Consider the following 19288-nt stretch of genomic DNA (forward strand, 5'->3'; position numbering starts at 1 on the left):
GATCTCACTTGCGAGGTCAGATGTGGGACGTGTCTTGACGCCCCAACATATGAACACATATTTCCTGGCGATACTATGCGCCAGGCAGTCTCAAACGGGTGGAGACACAGTGTTGAACAGAGGAGACAAACTCTTTGCCCCTTTGGAGCTTAACTTGGGGGAAGAGGGTAAAGTGAGGCGGGTATCAAACTTGCCACTGGGGAAACAGTATCAGCACTATAAAGAGAAACAGTCTGGTGCTGCAGTAAAAATAATGGCGAGAGAGGAGAAATAATGGGAGGGAGGGTTACCTAATAGAGATGAAGAGAATGCAAAGCCACTAGCCACTGGGACTGGCTAACAAAATAGATGAGGTCCTGCCTTGAATTGGTTTGGAGTATACTACGGATCCCCAGAGCATACAATGGTGTTGGCACACAGTAGATGCTCAGTAAAACATAGCTCAGTGAACAAGTTCACCTTAACCTTTCACAGAAGCCAACGATGAAGTTGGTTAGAAGACCTGCTTTTCAAAGGCTAGCTCTTCCATTAATTAGGGTTGGACCATATTCCCCATTTTTAAACCTTAATCTTCTCATCCACTAGGGTTGATGATCAACGGTGATAATGTCTGTGAGTTACAGAGGGCTGTGTAAATGTAAGACATGATTAGAGTTCTGACTTGTCACAATTCCCTTGCGTTCACACCTCTTAGTTTGAGATTTACTGAGTACAAAATCTGTATGTTTTTTGAAAGAAAAAAAAAAGATGAGCATTTCCCCCCCAAAAAGAAGTATTAATTATTCTAAAGAACCCATAAGAGTCTGGCCATATTTTCCTCACCAATTCCGTCAACAAGTTCATGTCCCTTGCCTCATTCAATGGAAATTTACATATAGACAACTATGTCAACTATCTCTAATGTGAACAGTGGAGAGGAAATATGAATCCTAGACTTCAGGTGACATGGGAAGGAGAAAATATAAGTGGGGTTGAACCTCAGGCTTGCAAAATCTATCTGCCTTTTTTCTTAAGGTTTGAAAAGTCCAATACAAAAAAAAAGAAAGAAAAAAAAGAAAGAAAAGAAAGAAAGAAAGAAAGAAAGAAAGAAGGAAAGAAAGAAAAGAAAAGAAAAGTCCAATACTGGGTGCCTGGGTGGCTCAGTCAGTTAAGGATCCGACTCTTGATCTCTGCTCAGGTCTTCATCTTGTGATCATGAGCTCAAGCCCTGGGTTAGGCTCCACCCTCAGTGTGAAGCCTACTTAAAAAAAAAAGTCAAATACAGAAAGTATTATACATAAATTATTTTAAATAAGTAATTTTCAGTAATTTAAATAAATATCAAAACTTGCTACAAAGCTACAATCATCAAAACAGTGTGGTATTGGCATAAAGAAAAACCTAGAAACCAATGAAATAGAGACACCACCCCCAAAAAAATCCCTTGCATTTAAGGACATATGATTTACAAGTGTGCTGAGATCATTCAATGAGAAAAGAACAGTCCTTTCAATTATAGTGTTTGGAACACTGGATGTCCACATGGGAAATAATGATGTTGGGTCCTTATTTTATACCAAATAAAAATTATATATAAAATAAAAATAAAATAAAAGTTAACTCAAACTAAGGGTGCCTGAGTGGCTCAGTCAGTTAAGCGTCTGACTCTTGATTTCAGTTCAAGTAATGCTCTCACGGTTTGTGGGATAGAGCCCTACACTGGGTTCAGCACTGAGAGAGGGGAGGTTAGTTGGGTCTCTCTCTCCCGCTTGCTCTGCCCCTCCCCTGCTCACACACATGCTCTCTCTGAAAAAAAAAATAAATGAACATTTAAAAAAATTAACTCAAAATATATGAAAAATCTAAATGTAAGAGGTGAAAGAAACTATAAGACTCTCAGAAGAAAACATAAAGCAAACGACTCATAACATTGTATTAGGCAATGATTCTTAAAACTATCTTACCCAAAGCACAGGCAGCAAAATAAAAAATAGATCAAAATTTATGACATTTGTGCATGAAAGGATACTGGTGACAAAGTGAAAAGGCAACCTATGGGATGGGAGAAAATATTTGCAAATTGTGTATCTAATAAGGGACGAATACCCATCATATGAAGGACTCCTACAATTCAGTGACAAAAAACAATCCAATTAAAAAATAGACAAAGGACTTGAATGAACATATCCCAAAAAAAGATGTACAAATGGCCAGTAAGTACATGAAAAGATGTTCAGCATCACTCACACAAATCAAAACAGTAACAAGATACTGTTTCACATCTCTCCCCGCCTTTTTGAGCCAAAAAGGGGTGATTTTATTAAAGCACAGGAACAGGACCAGTGGACAGAAAGAGCTGCCCTTCTTTTTTTCCAATCCTTTCACATCCCTTAGTTGAGAAATTGAAACCCTTGGGTGTTCTTGGTGGGATACTAAAATGGTGTGGCCACTGTGGAAAACAGTATAGGGATTCTTTAAAAATTAAAAAATAGAATTATCATGTAATACAGCAATTCCACTTCTGGGCATGCACCTAAAAACATTGAAAGCAGAGGTTCGAATAGGTATTTGCACATACACGTTCTTAATAGCACCATTCTCAATAACCAAACGGTGGAGGCAACCCAGTCCATCAACAGATGCATCAACGAAAAATTGCATATACTTAGAATGGAATATTATTGAGTCTTAAAGGAAGGGCATTCTGATACAAGCTACAAGCTAAATAAGCCTTTAGGATATTATGCTATAAGTGAAATAAACCAGTCACAAAAAGACAGATACAGTATGATTCCACTCACATGTGGTACCTAAAGTAGTCAGATTCACGAAGACATAAGGTCGAATGGTGGAGAAAGGGTGAGTTGGACTCTTTAGAGTTTGAAGTTTCAGTTTGCTAAGGTGAAAAAGTCCTGAAAACGGATGCTGAGGATAGATGCACAGCAACGTGAATGTAGTGAATGCCACTACTGTACACTAAAAAGGAGGTTAAAATGGTAAATTTCATGTGTATTTTACCACACACACACACACACACACACACACACACACACAGTCACTTTGAGCCTAACTATCCTCCAGAAAATGAGTTCACACACTCCCTGCCCTAGCATAGGACCAGTCTTTTAATTCTTCACCAATCTGTTACATTAGAAAAAAAAAAGTCACTCCAAATCATCAGTTTAACAAACTCCAGGCCAGAGGTTTAAAACATAACCAGCATGAATTGTCACCGCCCCAAGCAAGGCATTGGAAGAAAAACAGGCTCATAAAGTCACTTTAATTCCGGTTAATACTACACAGGGAACTTCCGCCAAGGTCCTGGGATTTTCAGCAAAATAAATTTATGGAGAGTATAGTGCGGTCTCATTATACTTAATTTCTGGGTAAAGCTCTGCCCTCCATGCACAAAAACGACCTCCCAGGAGGACCTGAACCAGACACGCACCAGACCCTGGGGGCGTAACGCCGCCGCGGGCGCAAGTCCGCCCCTAAAGACCAACGGGCGGGGCCGGAGGTGGCACGCATGCGCCGAAGTCCTCGGCCGGGGAGTGGCCGCTCTAGGCAGCGGGGAGGTCGCGGGGTTGAGAGGGTTGGGAGAAGAGTGCGGCTGCTCCTCTATGGTCGCGGGCCGGGGCACCCTTCTCCGCAGCAAGTCCTCCGTTACTTCCGGAAGTGAAGTGGCCACTTCTTCCTCTGCTTCCGCGGGGGTCCGGGAGGCCGGCGGCGGCCGGGTGGGCCCGGAAGGAGCAGAGTGGTAAGCTCCAGCGTGGCGGGAAACGGCAAAGGGAGGCCCGGGCTGCACTTCGGGGCGACGTAAGGAGGACGGCTGTGGGGGGGGAGGGTCGGAGAAGCAGGTGCGTGGGACTTTCCTCGTCCAGGCCTGGGTCCTAAGCATCCGCGGTCTCGGCCACGGGGCACGGACTCCCGCGTGGCCAACTTCCCCGTCCCTTCCCGAGAGCCCCACGTCGGCAGGGCGGGTCACTGGCCTTGCCTGCGTCCCCTCGGGGGTCAGGGTCAGAGTCTGCGGCTCCAGGATCTCCCGAGGGCGGGAGGGAGGAGGCATAGCTTCCACACACCTTGGAGGGGAACGAAGGGACGCCTGCCCCCCAAGGAGCCCCTGCCGCAGCCTTCGGCTGCGCGTTCAGAATTGATCAGGTTCTACGGGCCTGATTGGAGAGGCAGTTCCTGCCCCAAAGCAGAACGATGGCTCCCGTTATAAAATAGGGTAGCGGATGCGCACAGAAGGGAAAGTGAAACCCCAGAGTCGCGCTAGGGTTAGGCTAGAACACCGCTGTTAGGATTCCGTGCGCAGAGCTCCTAATGGGAACTGGTACAAAAAGGAATTCTCATTAAAGGAAAATATAAAGAGGAGTAAATGAAATATCTCTAACCGAGGATCTTTGGCGGGGCAGAAGGCGGCCCCCCAACTTTGGTGGAGAGGAGATAAAGCCCAGACACTGTCATGCCCTCAGCTGTCGCCGTTGGGTCCTCCCCGCCAGAGCCCATTGGTCGGTCCTTTGGGGGTGGTCTTGATGTCACCGTCTGAAAGGCCAATAGAAAAGAGGTTTACTCTCCTCCGGGCACACCCCGGAGCCAGCGCAGAACGCACGTGCGAGTTAGGTAGTTTGGTTTGTTTTTGTCCTGGCTGTTTTGTCAACAGCCAGGCTGGGTGTATGTTGTGTTCTGCGTTTGCCTGCCTGTCTCCATCAACGAGATGAAAAAACTGCTCCAGTGCTTGGCACGGACACTACCAACGTAGCTGGCATCAGTAAGTGCAACTATTAATCATTCTATTATTACTCAGCACTCTTTTTGAAGACCTGTGGAGTTTGTTATTTAAACCTCCTTCAGAGTGGATATTATGATCCTGAACCGATGAATGAGAAATAGAAGGCCTAGGGAGAATAAATGTGATGTGTTTGGAACCCAGGTCTCCATTTCTGAGAACATACTGTTTTAAGTATATAAGCCTCTCGGGAAATAGCAGTCTGTGAGATGAGGAAACACTCACAACTAAAAGTTACATTAATGGAAAGAGGCAGGAAGGATTAATTTGGGTGTGGATGGAGTTAGTCATTAAAGACTTTCAAGTGGCAGGTGATTTGGGTCTTGTCATCCGAACCCTTTTGACCCAGAGGTGGTGCAGAGGTGGCTTACAGAAGAAGAGGGGGAAATGTGATGGGAAAATGTCCAAGGAGCAGGAAGCCATAGATGGGACCAAAGTGTAGTGTGTGAGTAGGTGAGTAGTCGGGGATAATCCTAATAATAGTAATAGCTGACATTTGTATCACACTAGTGTGCTGGGCACATTCTGAGTGCGGTGCATATATTACTAATTCATTTAATCCTATCAACCTCATTAGTAAGGTAGTATTAATATCCCCGTTTTACAAATGAGGAAACTGAGGCATGTAGATTAAGTGACTTGCCTTGATCACACTAGTAATTGGTGAGCTGGGATTTGAAATCAGTTATTCTGGCTCCAGATTTTGTGCTTTTGTTTAAAACGTTGTGTTGGGGTATCTGGCTGGCTCAGTCTGTAGAGTATTCGACTCTTAATCTTAGGGCTATGAACTCAAGCCCCACGTTGGGCATGAAGCCTACTTAAAAATTAAAAAAAACAACAACAACAAAGAAAACCCACCTCGTTAAAAAGTTCTGTTGTTTTATGGATCATAGAGATTCTTAAATGACAAGCTTACAATTATGGGTTTTAATTTCTCACTGTCAAGACGGTCTTGACCAAAGGAAATGTTTGATCAGAATTTTGCTCTAGGAGGATGATTCAGGCATTGGCAAGAGAAGGGATTGCAGAGAAGAGGAAATGAACATGAAAGCGTTATTTAAACTTTTATTTTGTTCCCACCTTACCCATACCTTGTCTGCATCATATTTAGGCACACACGTGTTTATTTATTTGTATGTAACAAGTCCCTAGTTCCCAAACTTCTGTGTGCATAAAGATCTCCTAAGGGGCTTGTTTAAAATGTACATTTCTGGGGCACCTAGGTGGCTCAGTCGGTTCAGCATCCAATTCTTTTTTTTTTTATTTTTAAGCTTATTTATTGAATTTTGAGAGAGAGTACAAGCAGGGGAGGGGCAGAGAGAGAGGGAGACACAGAATCAGAAGCAGGCTCCAGGCTCTGAGCTGCCAGCACAGAGCCTGACGTGGGGCCTAAACCCATGAAACCGTGAGATCATGATCTGAGCTGGAGTCAGAACGCTTAACCACTTAAGCCACCCAGGCCCCCCAAGCACCTGACTCTTGATCTCAGCTCAGGTCTTGATCTCAGGGTCATGAGTTCAAGCCCTGCATTGGGCTTCATGTTGGGCATGGAGCTTATTGAAAAAGAATAAATAAAATGTACACTCCTGGGCCCCTCTCTCTCATTTATCCATGTTCGTTTCAGGTTCACAAAACTTCTCAGAAGATTAGGTCAGAGGTTCTAAGAAAGTACTCTGACAGGGAGTCAGATACATGGTGGTTTGATTTTCACCTACAAATATCCAGAACCCATCCATGTACCAGCTATTTCAAATATGATGACAGAGGAGGGCCTGGGTGGCTCAGTTGGCTAAGCTTCCGACTTTGACTCAAGTCATGATCTCACGGTTTGTGGGTTCGAGCCCCGTGTCAGGCTCTGTGCTGACCGCTTGGAGCCTGGAGCCTGCTTCAGATTCTGTGCCTCCCTCTGTCTCTGTGCCTCCATTGCTCGCACTCTCTTTCTCTCAAAAATAAAATTTTAAAAATTAAAAAAATATATACGATGGTAGAATACTGTGGCTTGGTTCCTGATCTCAAGAAGCTCAGAATTTGATTGGAGAAGGAGAGACTACCCAAACCAATAATTAAAGTATGGATTTTAATCAGGTTTTTTTTTTTTAATCACAACTTATTGGGCGTCTACAGCATCTAATACAGGATGGGTCATTGAATATATGCCACATAACAGACACAAAAGAAGAGTCTCTAGGGAGAACAGGACACTCTTCTCAGTGTGCCCTTGCCTTGCCCAACACCCCTCAGGGACAGTCAGTCACGGGGCCTCAAAGTTCAGGCAGCACGTCAGCCTCCAGTGAGCTAGCTAGCTACCTTTGCCCTAGTAACTTCTGACTCCTTCCAGAAAGAAAATCTATTGGGACAAGATTTTATATGGGAAGAGCCTGGAAATCCTTCTCTTATGTTAATGAAAGCCCATTTCTGCCACCTACAAGAAGTGTACACAATATTCTCTTATTTTTGCCATTTATGGCCTTTGCCTTGATTACATTTGGGCACATTTCATTTTATTTCATAATCACTAGAAATGTGTGGTCACTCTTTGGACATTTAAAATGTCTGTAGTATTCTACTAGTGTTTATAGTGGTGTCCCCAGAAGTCGATGTTGGGTGCCAGAAATAGAGATGTTCCCAACTATTTTCACTCCTATTTCTTTCGTTCTTTCTTTCATTTAGTTAGTTTGTTTATGCAGGTAATCTCTGTGCCCAACATGGGGCTTGAACTCAACCCCAAGGTCAGGAGTCCCACACTCTTCTGACTGAGTCAGCCAGGTGCCCCTCAAGTCCCTATTTCTTTCTTCTTTCTTTTCTCCTTCCTCTCTCTCTCTCTCTCTTCTAATTTTTAGAGAGTGCAAGCAGGGGAGAGGGAGAATGAGAAAGAGAGAGAGAGAGAGAGAGAGAATATTTTAAGCAGGCCCCACGTTCAGCACGGCCAGACCCAGAGCTCTAGCCCGCCACCCGGGAAGCCTGACCTGAGCTGAAATCAAGAGTTGAGTGCTCAACCAACGGAGCCCCCCAGACCCTTCACCCCAGTTTCTCCTGTGACTGTCTCTGCCTTTGTCATGGAGCACCGTGCTCACACCAACAACCACGGGCCAGAGGTCACATTCCAAAATGCTTTGGTGGTGTCACATCCTAGTTTATTTTCTGCAGTTTGGATCTCTCCACTTTTGTAGGAACAGCATGGAGGAGCAAATTAGTCCTCTGAACCAATAACTATTATTGATTACCTTATTGGAATAACGTAGCGTTAGGAGATCAGGCTCTAAGTCAGACAGTGATTTAAAACCTGCCTCTGTCCTGTATTAATTAGGCCTCCACGTTCTCATCAGTAAAGTGGCGGTGAGAGCAATAATTGTTTCATAGGCTCACCTTTCACATGATGAGCTCTCAGTAAATACTAGCAATGGTCATTGTTCTTTGCTGTCAGGTAATATGTAATGAAAATAAACAAATGGCCTAGAGGACTCTATAAACCCAAAATCTTTTTATTCTTGCCATGAAACATCTTTGCTAAGTAATGATTGAGATCCTGTTTTCAGGCTAGAATCCCCATAAATTAGCCCTCCCAGAAGATTACTCCTAAAACATTAGGTATGCACCATCATCACAGTAAACATTTTGTTGAATAAGGAGGTAGAATCATAATTATATATCACTGAACAAAGCGGTTTGAAGATTATGACTTTTAAACAGTTAGCTCTCTTTACATGAAATCTGTATTTTATTTTTTTAAATTCAGGTCTGTTAACACACGGGATTAGAATTCAGGGATTCATTACATACAGTCTTTATAAGCTGAGGTATAAATGTTCTCCATTTCAACTCAGAATTATGCATTCCTTTTTGAACTCAGTGAAAATTACTGTGTCAATTGACCTTGGCGTGACTAAGGAATCAAACAGCAGCAGTGCCAACACCTCTGCCCCCCACCTTCTCTAGATGATTCCACAGATAGGTACTTGACCAAATCAAACCGTTTTCCTTCCAAGGGAGCAATAGCCATGTTTTATTGCAGGTTCTTTGATCACACAGAATAATCGGGAGATTGTATTCCAGCCCTTTTGTTTCCTTTGTAGATTTTTCAGGTAACTATACCATGTCAGGTAGTTCTCTGGGGAACTATAGAAAAGGTTACAATGCCAGAGATCTTGCAGTTGCCTAAGTCATCACACTGTGGCCATTGTTTCCTGTCAGTTGTGCAAACAGGCCACCCCCTTGAACATTTTAGAAAAGATTAGTGATACGCTTGGTTGATGTCATCTTTTACATGGTTGTGCTTTCTACTACTTTATGCCATTTCTTGACACTGAAATTTTAGAGATGGTATTTTCCTCAAGAAATAATATTTCTCCGGGTGTTACAAAACTTACATTGGTGAGGGGCGCCTGGGAGGTCCAGTCAGTTAAGCATCTTGGTTTTCGGCTCAGGTCATGATCTCACAGTTTGTGGGTTCGAGCCCAGAGAAGGGCTCTGCACTTCAGTAGGGAGCCTGCTTGGGATTCTCTGTCTCCCTCGCTCTCTGCCCCTCTCCCACTTGAGATCTCTCTCTTTCTCTCTCTCTCTCTCTTTTTCAAAAAAGAAAAGTAATAAACATTTAAAAGTTACATTGGTGAGATGTCAGAATAAGCTGTTTGCCCGCAGTCTCTTGGCTCATAAATAGTGAAGGGGAGACTCAGAACGTGTCATCTGATTTTAAAACTGAGACGTATACATCATTGTTACGTGATGCAAATAAACAGAAGGAAAAAATTTGGTATAATTACAGTTTCTCAGAACCAGGATGTAAATATCTCCATAATATTAAAGCAGGCGTCTTAAAGGCCTGTACTCAATATGTGATTCATACAAGAGCCTACAAACTCTTCATTCATTTTGACCTAGGTTTCTGAGGAGGGGATGAGACAAAAGCCAACTTAGAATCCTTAGACTGGCCCTCAGACTCCCCCAGAGCCTTTCGCACGCAGAGTCCACCGAATGCGGGTATCCGGCCCCAGAGTCGGTAAGAGAAAACCGTGTGGAAGACCTTGGCGGCCATCACTTTCTCAGTAATGGTGGTAAACGCCCTGCTAGCAAATCAAGAGACAGGGAAACCATAAGCTGATAGAACTCCAGAAGCCTCCGGGTCTAAGACCAGTTACCCTAGGAACATCTTAAGCTCATCAGTAGACTCCGACTGCATCGCCTACGGGAGGGGTCACAAAAACGCAAATACTCCCCCAAGGTCAAGGAGGCAGACACGTGGGTGTGGACTAGCAAACTCCAGCGCCCCTGCCCCATCTGAAGGGCGCAGCTGCCAAGTCACCCAGCTCGAGCTGATTCTTGTCACTCCGTATGCCGTCCCAGTCTTCCCTTACCTGATGTTCTTCAGCAGAAGCCAGGAGTCTGGGTGTTGATGTGAAATCAGATTTTTTATAGGATGCATTGTCCTTTCCTGTTAAAAATTTTTTTTAATGTTTATTTACTTCTGAGACAGAGAGTGGGAGGGAAAGCCAGGGTAGGGCCTAGAGAAAGAGGGAGACAAGATCCAAGCAGGCTCCACGCTGTCAGCACAGAGCCTGATGTGGGGCTCGAACTCATGAACCGTGAAATCATGACCTGAGCCGAAGTCAGACGGTTAACCAACTGAGCCACCCAGGTGCCCCTGAAATCAAATTTCAAAAATTTTTTAAATGTTTGTTTATTTTTGAGAGAGAGAGACACAGCATGAATAGGGAGAGACAGACAGAGTGAGACACAGAATCGGAAGCAGGCTCCAGGCTCTGAGCTGCGCAGGGCTGGAACCTACAAGCCGTGAGATCATGACCTGAGCCGAAGTCGGACACTTAAGCGACTGAGCCACCCAAGTGACCCTGAAATCAGATTTTTTTTAATGCCGGGACCAAATTCAAGAGAAAGGGAGAGAGGGGCACCTGGGTGGCTCAGTTGGTTGGGCGTCCAACTTCAGCTCATGTCATAGTCTCACAGTTCATGAGTTTGAGCCCTGCATCTGGCTCTGTGTTGACAGCTCAGAGCCTGGAGCCTGCTTCCGATTCTGTGACTCCCTCTCTCTCTCTGTCCCTCCCCTGCTCACATTCTCTCTCTCAAAAAAATAAATAAACTAAAAAAAGTTTTTTAAAAAAAGCGAGAGAAAGGGAGAAAGAGAAACACCCATGTGAAAGCCTGCATGAAGGCCAGGTGTCAGCAGCGGGGACTGGTGGCTGCCAGTGTTGAGACTGTTCCAGGACAGAGAAGGTGGACGTGCATGACTCGTGCTGTGGAAGGGCTTGCCTGGTTCCTCATAACCACCCCAGGAAGCAGTGGGATAGCGAGCAGTTTAACTCTTTATCCTGGTGGGTAGTTTTTCACTTTATTTCAGTCTTGGTCCTCTTTGATAGCCTAATAAAAACTATTGATTTCCTGCGGTGCCAGGCTGGCTTAGAGGAGCATGCAACTTTTGATCTCAGGGTTGTGAGTTCGAGCCCCATGTTGGGTATAGAAATTACTTAAATAAAACTTTTAAAAAATTAAACAAAAACTATAGAGTTCCTTTAGGCAAGAGCTCATATTACATCCTCATATGGAAAACACAGGCTTGGCATATAATTTCAGAGCGTGCACAGACCCCCTGACGTGCCCCTACAGACATCAGTTAAAGACCCGGAGTTGTATTCAGAAACCACAGCTCTTTAGAGTGACTGGGCCCCCACAGGTTTGCTGTACTCTTCAGTTCTGTGGTGTTCAACCTGTCATTTTAGATCTGTCTGTTTACAGTCTTGCAGACTTCCAAACTCGGGCCTTCTTCCCCTTTAGCTTTGAACTAGGTAATTAACACTTGTCATTTCATGTGATGCTTTCTTTTTAAAATTTTTTTAATATTTATTTATTTTTGAGAGACAGAGCTTGAGCAGGAGAGGTGCAGAGAGAGAGAGAGGGAGACATAGAATCTGAATCTGAAGCAGCCCCCAGGCTCCAAAGCTGTCCACACAGAGCCCGACATGGGGCTTGAACTCAAACCATGAGATCATGACCCAAGCCAAAGTCACTTGCTTAACCTACTGAGCCACCCAGGCGCCCCTAATGTGATGGTGCTGAAACACAAACCAAAGTGTATCCATGTGGACTGGGCACAGGGGCTGGAGAAGCAAACGGATCTCCTCCTCCAGTCCTCATGACGGCCCCCACCCCCAGCATCCTCTCTGAGGCCTTCGAGAACAGGGAAAAAGGGCAGCAGACCCAGGGATGTTCTCATGCGTGCTTGCTTGGGCAGGGACTCAGAAAGAGCCAGCAGACCCTCTCACCGCTCCTGCTGTGGGCCGAGTTTATAGAGAACATCTAAAAACATCCTTAAGAACACCACACTCCAAGAGGCCTTCGATCATTGCCGGTGCAGGAGGGTGTGTTGACCCACAGCTGGGAAGTTCAGTGTCTGAGCTACATCTTATCCCCGAAGAGCACTTTCTTCCTTGGAAGAAGTTTTCCCTCTTGGAAGTAACCTAGATGCAGACAGAAATAGCAGAAAAGAGCAACTGAATTTGGTTAAGATGTGTACTCTTTTCGCTATTAGCTTTCACATTTTGGATTTAGGGGAAACTGAAAGTAGCAAAATTCCCAAGATGTATTTCAAGTCCATGCCGTTTCTAGTTAAAGACACTCATAAGACAAAGATAGTGGCCACCTCAGCTTCTCAAAATACAACTTAAAAATACGTTTTAGGAGAGCCTGGGTGACTGTCAGTTGAGCTTCCGACTTTGGCTCAGGTCATGATCTCTCTGCTTAATGAGTTCAAGCCTCGCACCCGGCTCTGTGCTGACAGCTCGGATCCTGGAGCCTGCTTCAGATTCTGTCTCCGTCTCTCTGCCCCTCCCCTGCTTGTCTTCTGTCTCTCTATCATAAAAATCAACATTCAAAGCTTTTTTAATTAAAAAAATACATTTTATTTTATTGATTTATTTTTAAGTGTATTTTTTAATTTATTTTGAGAGAGAGCTAGAGAACAAGCAGGGGAGGGGCAGAGAGAGAGGGAGACAGAATCCCAAGCAGGCTCTGTGCTCAGGCTCATGAACTTCAAGATCATGACCTGAGCCAAAGTCAAGAGTCAGGCACTCCTCCAACTGAGCCACCCACACCCCAAAGATACATTTTAGGTGTCAGTGTGTGGTTTGTTTTCTCTCACGAGAAATCATCTTTCAGATTAGGTAACCTGAGAGCAACTGGTACCTTCTAGTTTCAGAAGGCTAATTGGTGAGAAACTAACTTCATTACAGGCTGTCATTTCTCTGCAGATTACCCGGAAGTGCGTGCGTTTGGCCTCATTCTTAACTCCCAGCTGCACTTTTGTGCCTCCAGCTGCTCACTAGGCTGTTCTGGTCCGAAGTCTTGTCATCACCTCACACTCAACTCTTCTAAAATTCAGCTTCACCTTCTCTCTGAGATGGGCCGCGTTTGCTCACGGGCTCCGCTCTTCCTCCCCAGCTCCGACACAGGCCGGCACCTCCGATCTCGTCCTCAGAGCCTGTCAGCTGTTTCCTTCCCAGCTCTCAGATAGCATCGATCCCTTTCTTTATTGCCTGTCACTGTTGTGCTCTTTTCCCTCTTTGTCCCCCAGAAGTGAGTAAAACATTTTACCTCTAAGATGTCCTAGCACTGACAGCAGTGCCCGAGCCGGCCCGTCTGTCCTGCCTCTGCCCAGCCTTCCCTGGAAGCCTTGGGGTGTCTCCTCTGACACTGGATCCAGAGGAGACCCTGAACGTACCTAGAGGGCCTGCCCAGTGCCCAGCTCCTAGGAGGTGCTCGTTACATAGCAGTGGTTCCTGACTTATTTCCTGGGACAGTGTTCTCCTCGGGCCAGTTGTTTAATCAGTATTAGCCAGGTAAAGGAGCTACTTGACAAAAATGATTGCTTTTTCTCAAAATCTGCATCAGGCCTCCCACTTCCTTAGCAATTTGAAGGAACTGCCTACAGGAAAGCACTTGGGAAATTTTTTTAATGTTACTAAACATACAAGTAATAAGTGAATATGATTACCAAATGATTTAGGGTTTGGCACTAAGAACACTTATTTGAGCTCTTTCTTCCAAAAAGAAGGGTTTTTTTTTTTTTAGTTCATTTATTTATTTTGAGAGAGAAAAAGAAAGTATACACTCCATACTGTCAGTGTAGAGCTGGGTATGGAGTTCGAACCCACAAACCATGAGGTCATGACCTCAACCAAAATCGAGGGGCTTAATAGACTGAGCCACCAAGGCACCTCAAGATTTTTTTTTTATTTGTTTTTTTATTATTCTTTTTAAAGTTTATTTATTTTGAGAGAGAGAGAGAATGAGAGAATCCCAGGCAGGCTCTGCACTGTCAGCCCAGAGCCTGACGCAGGGCTTGAGCTCAGGAACCGTGAGCCATTATAAGTAATCTCAGCCAATTTAAGTAATCTCTCCATTCATCATAGGGCTCAAGCTCACAACCCTGAGGTGAAGAGTAGCATGCTCCGGGGCGCCTGGGGGACTCAGTTGGTTGGCTGTCCAACTTTGGCTCCGGTCATGATCTCATGGTTCATGAGTTAGAGCCCCATGTCAGGCTCCGTGCTGACAGCTCAGAGCCTGGAGCCTGCTTTGGATTCTGTGTGTCCCTTTCTCTCTGCCCCTCCCCAGCTCACTCTTTGACTCTCTCTCTCTCTCTCAAAATAAAATAGAGACATAAAAAATAAAAAAAAGTAAAAATCAGCTTTTATGGGGCAATGGGGTGGCTCACTCAATTATGCATCTGACTCTTGGTTTCGGTTCAGGTCATGATCTCACAGTCATGGATCAAGCGCTGTGTTGGTCTCTGTGAGGAGCCCCGCTCCTCACCCATTCACGCTCACTCAGTCTCTCTCTCTCTCAAAATAAATAAACTTCAAAGAAAGCTGATTTACACAAGTCAGCTTTAACAGAATGGCTGTCATCTCAAACACCTGCTAAACTACTTGTCCTAGCTCCATTGTTGTCTTTTCCCCCCCTAGATTTAAGGATGCTTTGCAGCAGTTTTCCAAGTCTGAAACTTTCCGTCCCTGTGAATCCCAGGATTTGCTGAGAGATGGAGGAGTCTGCGCAGCATGATCGGAACACGGTGGCCCTGGAGGAGGCGGACCCCCTCAGGAGCCCCAGCCCTCGGATTTCCGTCAGCGAGTTTTCCTGCCACTGCTGTTACGACACCCTGGTCAACCCCACCACCTTGAACTGCGGCCACAGCTTCTGCCGGCACTGCCTGGCTCTATGGTGGGCCTCCTCGAGGAAGACCGAGTGTCCGGAGTGCAGAGAGAAGTGGGAAGGCTTCCCCAGAGTCAACATCCTCCTCAGGTAAGGCCGGGGCCGGGGCAGCCGTGCTTGAGGAGGCAGAGGCGCAGGGCGTTCCAGACCTGCTGGCCTGGCTGGGGGGGGCGGCCCTCAAGGACCCGCAGAGCCAGACCCCTTCCTGACAGGTGACCGTGATTTGTTTGTGATTATTTATCATAAAGGGGAAAAAAATTTCGGGTTATCAGGCCTTCGCTTGTAATCCTTTGTCTTGTAACACTTTTTATCGATTTGTATCCACTGAGAAACCCTCGGTCTCAGAGAAAATGGCGGCACTAAACAGTTCTGTACAAATCAGTTTGCTGCTGGTTTTCATAATCTTTGACAAACTGTTCCAGGCCTCACATCAGTCGAGATGGTCTCCCGCGTATGGCCTCACGCAACAAACGCCAAGACCTTTCGGAGAGCGGGTTCCTTTCCGCATGCGTCCATGTTTATAATGTACCCATGAGGTCTTTGAGCCTAAAGTCCTTTTCTTCTGTTGCCTTCTTGATACCCACAGAGTACCAGAAAGTTCCCAGAAAATGTTAACCTAACGTTCTCTTTTTCATAGGAGATCTATTTACAAGCGCTTTGCTCCCACCTGTCAGCCTGGGTTACCTGCAGGTTGGTCTTAAACTGAAGGGAGATCTCTCTGATTATGTGTAATCGAAAACAAAGACAAGCACGCTTTTTTCTTTCCTGTGAATTTATGTTGAATAACATCAGCAATACTTAGATACCTTCATTTGTATATATTCTTTTTAAAATGGGGCGCCTGGGTGGCTCAGTCGGTTAAGCGTCTGGCTTCGGCTCAGGTCATGATCTCATGGTTTGTGGGTTCGAGCCCCACATTGGGCTCTGTGCTGACAGCTAGCTCAGAGCCTGGAGCCTCTTTCAGATTCTGTGTCTCCCTCTCTCTCTGACCCTCCCCTGCTCATGCTGTCTCTCTCTGTCTCTCAAAAAAAATAAAATAAAAAATGAAAATTCTGGGGTGCCTGGTGGCTCAGTCAGTGGAGCGTCCAACTTCGGCTCAGGTCACAGTCTCTCTCACAGGTTTGAGCCCTGTGTCAGGCTCTGTGCTGACGGGCTCAAAGCCTGGACCCTACTTCAGATTCTGTGACGCCCTCTCTCTCTGTCCTTCCCCTGCTCACACTCTCTCTCTCTCTCTCAAAACAAATAAATGTTAAAAAATTTTTTAAAAAAAGAGTTCTTACTGATAAAGTTAAAGACCCCTTGCCCTCTTCCTCCCCATCTTACAACCCTTTCTTCCTTTTCCTCAGGGTCATTTCAGTCATGACTCTGTTGTGATTTCCTTCAGAATTTTAGAGATACTTTTGTCCGTACGTGTGCCAGTAGGAAATGCAAGTATTTCCTCACATCAGCAGTCTGCCATCTGGAAGTCTCCACAGCTATTTTTTTAGTTTTTTAAATGTTTGTTTATTTTTGAAAGACAGACACAGGTGAGGGAGGGGCAGAGAGGGAGACACAGGATCGGAAGCAGGCCCGAGACTCCAAGCCGTCAGCACAGAGCCTGACACGGGGCTCGAACCCACAAACCATGAGATCATGACCTAAGCTGACAATGTAAGTGACTGAGCCACTCAGGCGTCCCCATAGTTTATTTTCACTCAACAAAATGTATGTCTTAAATTTATCCATCTCAGTACACATGATATCCTATAAATTCATGTTTAAAACTACGAAGCATTCCCTTGTGTGAATAGCCCATGGTGTGACTCTTTTCTAGCAGTGGACACACAGGCTTCCAGTTTTTTTGCTGTTATCAACTAAGGCATATCTGGTCTTGACTGTTGCTCTAAAGTGCCTGTATGTTATTAAATGTTGACTGTCAGTTTTTATTTTGACTTCTAAACATCATAAGTCAAACAACTGTCTTGCGATTTTTTTTCCTATTCTCCACAGGGATGCCATCGAAAAATTATTTCCTGATGCCATCAGAATGCGATTTGAAGACATTCAGCAGAATAGTGACATAGTCCAGAGTCTTGCAGCCTTTCAGAAATACGGGAATGATCAGGCTCCTTTAGCCACCAACACAGGCCGAGCGAATCCGCAGAGAGGTGGGGGGTTCTTTTCCGGAGTGCTCACCGCTTTAACTGGCGTGGCGGTAAGCGCATCGCTGTGTCTCTCCCCCCACCCCCCTCCCCGGCCCTCCCCAGTTCTCACTGACGTCACTTCTGCTGAATGTGATGGCATACCCGTGTGTGGTCATTCACCGCACGTGTGACATCTGCTGGGGTGGACGACGCTTCAGGGGTGCTGTGTCAAGTGGACCTTGTAATATTCAGAGCCCAGTGATTGTTAGCCTCACCCCTGCAGTAGTCACCATGATTATTCCCATTTTATTTATTTATTCATTTCTGTTTTTAGAACTTTTTTTTTTAATGTAAGTTCTGTCCCCAGCGTGGGCTTGAACTCACAACCCCGAGGTCAAGAGTCGCATGCCCTACTGACTGACCCAGGCAGGCACTCCTATTATTCCCATTGTAGAGGCGGGGGAACAGTTGCAGGAAGGTATTAAAACTGGAATCCAAGACCATCTCTACCTGACGGTGGAGTCTTGAGCACAGCCCTTCACTAACGTCTCACGTAGAGACCGTTTTCTTCTTGGTTCTGTGCTACAGAAATTTGTTGTTATTATTATTATTAATGTTTATCTTTGAGAGAGAGTGTGTGAGCAGGGGAGAGGGGGAGACACATTTTCCAAAGCAGGCTCCAGGCTCTCAGCTGTCAGCACAGAGCCCAATTCGGGGCTCAAACCCAAGAACCCCGAGATCATGACCTGAGCCAAAGTCGGACGCCTAACCAACTGAGCCACCCAGGTGCCCCGTGCTACCAAAATTTAAAGGTTACAGACTTCCCAGTAGAAAAGGTGCATGAGTCCATTGTGTCGGCCAGATGTGGGACCGCGGCTGCAGCCTCGCGGGTGCCCATCTCTGTCCCCTCGAGACCCACACGCAGCAGAGTCGGGAGCCTGCGCGCAGTTCTGCTCCCAGCTCCCAGCGGCGCCGGTGGCTTCGCCATGCCCCCGCACACTGACTCGGGTCGCCCCCGCCAGGCTCAGCCTCGTCCCGTCCCCTCCCCGCCCCACACTCCCATGTGAGAAGCTGGCTTCTCTGACCTTTCTGCGTCCTGAGGCCTCTCTCCCTCGTCCCCAGGTGGTCCTGCTCGTGTACCACTGGAGCAGCAGGGAGTCCGAGCACGACCTCCTGGTCCACAAGGCGGTGGCCAAATGGACGGCAGAAGAAGTGGTCCTCTGGCTGGAGCAGCTGGGCCCTTGGGCCTCTCTCTACAGAGACCGGTTTTTATCTGAAAGAGTGAACGGAAGGTGAGACGCAGGCTCCTCTCACGTGTCCTTGACCTTTTCGTAAACTGCTTTATTGAGCCACGGCCATAGTGTGAAGTTCACCCGTGACAGTGTCCAGTCATGCTGTTTAATGTCTCCGCAGACGTGCGCAGTCCTCTAGTGTTAGAGCGGTTTCATGCCCCAGTAAGGAAGCTCAGGCCCGCTCGCCCGCCCCCATCCCCTGGCGACCACTGTTCTCCTTTGTGGATTTGTCCGGGAGAGGAATCCGTGTAAATCTGGCCTTTCCACCTCGCAGAACATTCTCAAGGCTTATCCCCCGTGTCACGCGGGTCAGTGCCGCCTTCATCTCTACCGCTGAGCCGCGTTCCCGCTTGTGGCTGCGCCCGTCTCATTACGAGCCCTGCAGTCGGGACGCGTTCGGGTTGCTCCGTCTCCGGGCTCTGGCCAGCGGAGCTGCGTGCGGGGTCTTGTGTAGCCCCGTTTCCGAGCGCCCGTGCGTGTCCCTGGGACCGCCCTCGGTCGCTGGGGCGGAAGAAACGCCCCGTGCTTCCCTTCTTAGCTGTCAGACTGTCCCCCGAGAGCGGCCGATCCGTTTTATGCGACCAACGTTTTTTGTGTTGCTTCTTAATCAGAAAAGAACCATGTATTTTTTAGTTATTTTTTTATATTTTAATTATTATTTTTTAATAGTTTATTGTCAAATTAATTTCCATATAACACCCAGTGCTTCTCCCCACAAGTGGCCCACCATGACCATCACCCTCTCCCTCCCCCTTCAGTCCATGGTTTGTTTTCAGTATTCAGTAGTCTCCCTTGATCTGTGTCCCTCACTCTCCCCCGCTCTCTTTCCCCCTTCCTCTCCCCATGGTCCCCTGTCAGGTCTCTCCTGTTAGACCTATGAGTGCAAA

The 19288-nt window shown here is 46.2% G+C and overlaps 1 protein-coding gene across 4 annotated transcripts in view; it reads left to right on the plus strand.

Moving 5' to 3' along the window:
* The first annotated feature begins 3517 nt into the window (after nucleotides 1-3517).
* The window catches only part of BFAR (bifunctional apoptosis regulator), a 31216-nt gene continuing 15445 nt past the window's right edge, over nucleotides 3518-19288 (plus strand). The window contains exons 1-5 of one of the 4 annotated variants that reach the window (XM_029947563.1): nucleotides 3518-3736; nucleotides 4643-4750; nucleotides 14801-15076; nucleotides 16976-17180; nucleotides 18232-18401. In XM_029947563.1, the coding sequence (XP_029803423.1) occupies nucleotides 14814-15076; nucleotides 16976-17180; nucleotides 18232-18401 (638 nt within the window). In that variant the 5' untranslated portion in view covers nucleotides 3518-3736; nucleotides 4643-4750; nucleotides 14801-14813. Of the gene's footprint in view, nucleotides 3737-4642; nucleotides 4751-12869; nucleotides 13615-14739; nucleotides 15077-16975; nucleotides 17181-18231; nucleotides 18402-19288 lie in introns of those variants that run through there. The other 3 variants (XM_029947562.1, XM_029947561.1, XM_029947564.1) reach the window with 3 other exon arrangements.

Source organism: Suricata suricatta, chromosome 8 (genome assembly GCF_006229205.1).
Source record: "Suricata suricatta isolate VVHF042 chromosome 8, meerkat_22Aug2017_6uvM2_HiC, whole genome shotgun sequence".
In the NCBI taxonomy this organism is placed as follows: domain Eukaryota; kingdom Metazoa; phylum Chordata; class Mammalia; order Carnivora; family Herpestidae; genus Suricata; species Suricata suricatta.